Source organism: Dipodomys ordii, unplaced genomic scaffold (genome assembly GCF_000151885.1).
Source record: "Dipodomys ordii isolate 6190 unplaced genomic scaffold, Dord_2.0 Scaffold163, whole genome shotgun sequence".
NCBI classification, from domain to species: Eukaryota; Metazoa; Chordata; class Mammalia; order Rodentia; family Heteromyidae; genus Dipodomys; species Dipodomys ordii.
Window position 1 is genome coordinate 411,713 of NW_012267379.1, and position 6,277 is coordinate 417,989.

A 6,277-nucleotide genomic window follows, 5' to 3' on the forward strand; every position below is an offset into this window, starting at 1 on the left:
GCTGTGTCAGTGTTGACAGGGCTGTTCATCAGCTGAGGGCTGTGTCAGTGTTGATGGTGCTCTGTTCATCAGCTGAGGGCTGTGTCAGTGTTGACTATGCTCTCCTTACACTCACTGAGGTCATCTCCTGAGCCTCAGTTCGGCCACCCTGTTGGGGTGAGTTTTCCCTCGTTATCAATGAGAACCACTTTGGCCTCCACTCTGATCCACATACTGCTGTGCTGACAGATACATGGTTATCCATTTCCCCAGGGTCAGAGCACTAAAGCTAAAACCTTGGTTACATGGTCCAGGCATGACTAGGTCTGAACTCGAATCCTAACTTCTTCCAAGTCTTCTCTCTCCTCCGACTAAAGCTGCTCAGTAGCATCAGTCCGACTTCTGCTGAGGAGCCTGATCTGTCATACATAAACAAGAAAAAAGTCCAGGCACCGGTGGCTCATGCCTGTCATCCTAGTTACTCAGGAGGCTGAGATCTGAGAATCACGGTTCAAAGCCAGCCAAGGCAGGAAAGTCCGTGAGACTCTTATCTCCAATGAGCCACCAGAAAACAGCCCCCAAGCTAAGTTCAGGCCCCCACAACTGACAAAAAACAAAAACCAAGTTGTATCTATGTATTATGTATCTATGTACTACAGAATTTCTGAGTAAACAGCTAAAATGTTTAGTGAGGGACTAGGAAGGTGGCTCAGTGGTAGAGCGCTTGCCTTGCATGCATAAGGCCCTGGGTTTGATTCCTCAGCACCACAAAGCAGAAAAAGCTGGAAGTAGTGTTGTGGCTCAAGTGGTAGAGCGCTGACCTTGAGCTGAAGAGCTGAGGGACAGCGCCCAGGCCCAGAGTTCAGGCCCCACGACCAAACAAAAAATAAATATAAATAATAAAATGTTGAATTGCTAAATGGGAAGCATATCAATGAAATCACTGAGAGTTTAATAAAGTTTTTGGACAAAGTGATTTAGTAGCAGCAAGGTCACTCATGAAATTTCCTATTCTTTTAATACTAAAGGATAGAAAACAAAACTATTTCAATGCTCATTTTGTACTTTTAAAGGAATGCCTGACAATTTATTAAGCTCTAGTGAGCATGCAAAGTTGGGGCAATACAGAAATAACCCGAGGCTCTTATTCATCCAATTTACCCAAAGGCTTGCGGCGCGGTCAGTTCCCCACCCTGCCTGCAGAAGCCTGGGGAAGTGATGGACAGACAAGGAATGTGCTTGACTGTGGAGCTGACCATTACCGACAACCTCTAGTAAGACAGTTCCATATGGACTTGTCTTCATGCTTTATGAAGCTCCAGAGCCACCCCGAGATGACGCTGGACTGAGGGGCAGGAAGTGGGTGGGCCCTGGCTACTTTCCTGTACACTGGACGCCCACACCATCACTCGGTTCTCTACCTTTGAAGCAGAGCATGGACACTGTGGCCTTAAGCAGCCAAGAACCTAACAAGGTGAACCACATCAGAGCCTTGTGGCCTTTCCTCAGATTCACACGCTTTACGAGGCTCAAAGCAAAGCCACTGCCTGATCTTCCACAAATCCAGCCATGTGGCAAACAGGCAGGAGACCGGTCCTGACCAGACTGGTCCCAGTGTGGTGGACCTGGCTCTGAGGCAGGCACACTCGAGACCCCTCGTCCAGAGGAAAGACAGCTCATTTGATGAGATTCCGCATGATGTTTAGGGAGGACCCTCTATACCCCGATCCAAAATGGTTCCAGTGGTTCAGGTAGTGAAAGAGCTGATACAACTTCAGGCGCTTCTCGAATCCAGGGGCCTTGGGAATTTTGCTGTGATAGGCAGAGTAGAAGGAGCCGCTGAAGCCACCGAACATGCCAGCTATAGCCAGCTCATATTCTGAGTGGCCGTAGAAAGAAGCTGGGTCAAAAATGATGGGCCCAGAAGAATCTTCTGCTACATTCCCTCCCCAGAGGTCTCCGTGAAGCAAGGCCGGCGTGATCTCCAGATCACGGAACAGGTCAGGGATCTTCAGCTGCAGGGCGAAAGCAGAGACTTAGCAAAGCCACAGATGCACGCAGAGATGGAGATGTTCTAAGCACGGCTCAGACACACCTAGCTTAGGAGGGGTTAGGGGACACTGACAGCACCCCGCTTCCTGCTCAGAGCCAGGCTCAGAGGAGCGGTCAGCCTTGGTGCCTCTTTACACTGAGCCACGTGAGGCGTATACTGGACCGGGCCCCAGCAGGAGCCCACCTCACCTGCAGAGCAGACCAGAGCTCCAGGGCCTCCCGGTCCCCAGACTCCTTCTCCACCATATCCAGCTGGGGCTGAATGCGCTGCCGAGCATAGAACACAACCCAGTCCTTCTGCCAGTCATTCACCTGCACAAGTGACAACAAAGGACAGAGTTCATCAGGAAAAGCTAGCTCCAAGGAAGCTCGAATCCCTGCAAGCCTCCCACAGTGGAAAGATGCCCGGAGCAGAGAGGTGAGGAGGGCCAGGCACCCGGGCTTCGGGCTGGCTGAGGTCAGGACCCCGCCCAGGAGCAGTGGGAGGCAGAGCCCAGGCAGGGTCTGCTCTGGGGCCAAGACTGAGAGCACCGGCACACTTCCTCTCAATTATTCTCCTTCTGGGACACAGAAACAGAGCTGACAGACTGCCCTACCCGCGGCTCAGGTCTACCTCATGGCCCTGTCCAGAGAAGAATCTTGAGAAAAGCCATACAGAACCTTGTTCCAGAAGATCCCCAGAAAGGCTGCCTAGAGCATGAGCACTGACCGTGCACAGGGAAGCCATGAGCAGAGCGGCCCACAGAACAGGACGTGACCCCGGAGGACGCACGACCCCACACACAAGCGTGTGCATGCGCGTGTGTATGCACATGGGCAGTGCTGCTGATGTGCCCGGAAGCGGACAGGACCACAAGGCACCACTGAGGACCCCAAGGCAGGTTTACAGATAACCTCCTATGACATGTGCCTGCCAGGAACCCCTAGAACTTTCCTCAATTCCTCAGCAACCCCGCCCAAGGAGCCACCTCTGCCTACCCTCTGAAAGCACTGTCCCCCCAGCCCACAGCAAGCAGAACTCCCATCAAAGCCAACCTTAAAACCATAAGCCTGCTTGGTGTCGGTGGCTCACACCTGTCATCCTAGCTACCTAGGAGGCTGAGATCTGAGGATCACAGTTAAAAACTAGCCCAGGCAGGGAAGTCTGTGAGATTCTTCTTACTGCCAATTAACCAACAAAAAAGCTGTAAGTGGCACTGTGGTTCAAGTGATAGAGCTCTAGCCTTGAGCAAAAAAGCTCAGGGACAGCGCCCAGGCCCTGGCATGAAAAAACCCCAAACCATCCCAGAAACAATCTTGCATCACTGCTGAACTGGTCTGGCAGAGGGACTAGGCCAGGACTCCATACTAAAACACTCGGGTGTTCAAGTTCTTATATAAAGTGGTATCTAGAATTTGCATAGAACTCATTAATCATCTCTAGTTATGATACTTAATAATATAACGTATTAAGCATCTGCTATACTGCATTGTTTAAGAATAATGACAAGGGCTGGGAAGGTGGCTCAGTGGTAGAGCGCTTGCTTTGCATGCATGAGGCCCTGGGTTTGATTCCTCAGCACCACATAAGCAGAAAAGGCCAGTGGCTCAAGTGGTAGAGCTGAAGAGCTGAGGGACAGCACCCAGGCCCAGAGTTCAAGACCCACAACCAAAAAAAAAAAGCCACAACATACAGTATTGCACAGGAAAAGGAAAGGGTACTTTCTCTCACCTGGGGAAGATAGCCACAGCATGTCACCACATCAAACCCAAACTGGTCCACAAAGATCTGGTCCACCTGCTCTCCTCCTTTCCCTGGCACACCAAAAGGAAAAGGGAAAGATCACAGTTAGTTTCCTTGTGCCAGGAGACCCTGGGCTGCCATTCGTGGAGCTCAGAGATGCACCGAAGCCTGACCTCAGCTGAGAGGTGGAGGGGACACCTCATGTCCTACCCAGAGACAAAAAAGGGCCTTGGTCTCCACTAACTCTCTGGTTACTCAGAACAGAAACTCCTTGGGCAGACTTAACAACCAAAGACGCCAGCTCTCAGAGCAGACACCAGTATACTGAGGAGAAAAAAAAAAAAAAAAGATGACTTTTCTTTAGAGAAGAAAAAAAAAATCGACCTCTTAATCCATCAAGAAAGAACAGTTCTCTGTAGTGACATGGCCTACAAAGTGGAGATTAGCTTTGAAATAGTTTCAATCCTATGTAGTTGCTCAAACAACAATCCCAGCGCTAGACTCCATGCAGTCTGGAAGTGTGCTGGGGCCTCACAGGGGCAGGGCCCACAGCCTCCCGGGCCAGCATCAGCAGCTCAGTCCAGCAGACTCAGCACAGGGAGACCTGTGGATTACCAACTGTCAGAGATGAAAACAGTGGAAAATTCCCACAGTATAACAACACACTAAACTCTAGCTAGGTCAGACTTGAGGGCTGACTTTGCAAGTCTCAGGAACGGAACTGGAGGTGTGGCTCAAGTGGTAGAACGCCAGCTGTGAGCAAACCCAGTCTCAAGAATGACACGTACTTAGAATACACAGTGCTTAAAAGGACGCACTTTGTACAGAAAGCCAGAAAACCTCCAGCCTCTCTGCAGAGTGAGAGGGAAAAGCAAGGGTAATGCTATGAAGTTCCAAGTCCAACAGTGACTTCCTGTCTTCCAAGTATGTTTAACACATCAGCCACATCCATGGTGCTCACTGAACTGCTCTAGGACATTCTGGCATCATTACAGATCTGACTATCAGATCACCAAACACTCGGCTGTGTGTCCTCCTCCAGGGGGGTCTCCTACAATCCATCCAGCCCTTACCCACAGTGCTAGCCTCCTTCAGGAGTCTCTCTCCACGCTTCTTGTTCTCGAGGTGTAGATCTGCAAGCTGGGTTCCAAGTTTAGCAGCATGACTATAAAACCAAAACACAACAGATGACACCCAAAAGGCAGAGCCACATCTATACAAAAGGATTCAAGGACACAAAGCTTGTGAACATTTTAAGGACAGTCCGGTTTTTTTTTGGTTTTTTTTTTTGTCGGTCGTAAGGCTTGAACTCTGGGCCTGGGCGCTGTCCCTCAGCTCTTCAGCTCAAGGCAAGAGCTCTACCACTTGAACTACAGCGCCACTTCCGGTTTTCTGGTGGTTTACTGGAGATAGGAGTCTCACCGTCTCTCCTGCCCGGGCTGGCTTCGAACCGTGATCCTCAGATCTCAGCCTCCTGAGTAGCTAGGCTTACAGGCGTGAGCCACCAGCGCCCAGTGACAGTCCGTTTTTAATCAAAAGGGGATGAAGGGCGCAGGTTATCTGACACACCTTACCTGGATTTGCACCCCACCCTCCACCACCGTGTTCGGAGATCCCTCTTCTGCCTTTGGCTACCAGTGAATCACACTGCCCGTTCTGCAGAACCATTACATATGGAGTCAAGGCTCTCAGTGACATTCTTCAAAAGCCCAACTGAGTGTTGATGGCTCATACCTACAATCTCAGTGTCCCAAGAGCTGAGGATCACGGTTCAAACCCAGCCCAGGCAGGAAAGTCTTTGAGACTCATCCCTAATTAACCACCAGAAAGCAGAAGTGGAGCTGTGGCTCAAGTAGTACAGCACTAGCCTTGAGCAAAAAAAATTCAGGGACAGTGCCCAGGCCCTGAGTTCAAGCCCCAGGACCAGTACACACACAAAAATAATAATAATTGCGCTCCCAAGTACAAGCTTCAGGAACAAAGGAGCCACAGGAACCACACAGAGGAAAAAGTCTTTGCCCTTAACCAGAGGGGATTCGTCAAAACACACCTGCTCAGAGACCGCATGTCCAAATGCTCCATCACCAGCACACTCCCTCCTCCCGGGGCATCCAGAACTCTGATGGGCCTGGGCACCTTCACGGTGCCTGTCTTCAGAATGGCGGTCAAGCTTGCCATCTCCCCTTCAAACATTCTTCTGGCCTGTCAGAAAGGTGCCAGAGGCCGGGGCTGGGCCTGGGCCTGGGCCTGGGCTGGGCCTGGGCCGGGGCTGGGCCTGGGCCTGGGCTGGGCCTGGGCCGGGGCTGGGCCTGGGCCTGGGCTGGGCCTGGGCCTGGGCTCCGTCCTCCCCTCCAGGATAACCGAAGGGTTGGGCCCTTTCTTTCCCGCCAGGCGCTGTCTCCCGCAAGGCGGCCAGCGGGAAGGCTCCTCTCGGGGTAGTCAGGGAACCGCACCCGCGCGGGACGGCGCCCGAGGCCGGGCCCCACCTGCCCGCGAAGGCCGCCTGCGCGCACCGCGGGCCAG

General features: G+C 52.0%; 2 protein-coding genes across 2 annotated transcripts in view; both read right to left on the reverse strand.

Moving 5' to 3' along the window:
• Positions 1-6,167, reverse strand: part of LOC105998448 (fructosamine-3-kinase-like) — a 21,350-nt gene extending 15,183 nt beyond the window's left edge. Inside the window, exon 1 of the mRNA XM_013033156.1 lies at positions 6,163-6,167. The gene's annotated coding sequence lies outside the window, so the exon portion shown is untranslated. The remainder of the gene's footprint in view (positions 1-6,162) is intronic.
• On the reverse strand, positions 979-5,997 carry LOC105998447 (ketosamine-3-kinase). Its single transcript, XM_013033155.1, has 5 exons — positions 5,805-5,997; positions 4,828-4,919; positions 3,743-3,825; positions 2,221-2,343; positions 979-1,994 (listed from the first exon to the last, which is right to left on the reverse strand). Exons 1-5 carry the CDS (start codon positions 5,945-5,947, stop codon positions 1,656-1,658), a joined length of 780 nt encoding a protein of 259 aa, XP_012888609.1. The 5' UTR covers positions 5,948-5,997; the 3' UTR covers positions 979-1,655.
• Positions 6,168-6,277: the final 110 nt, after the last annotated feature.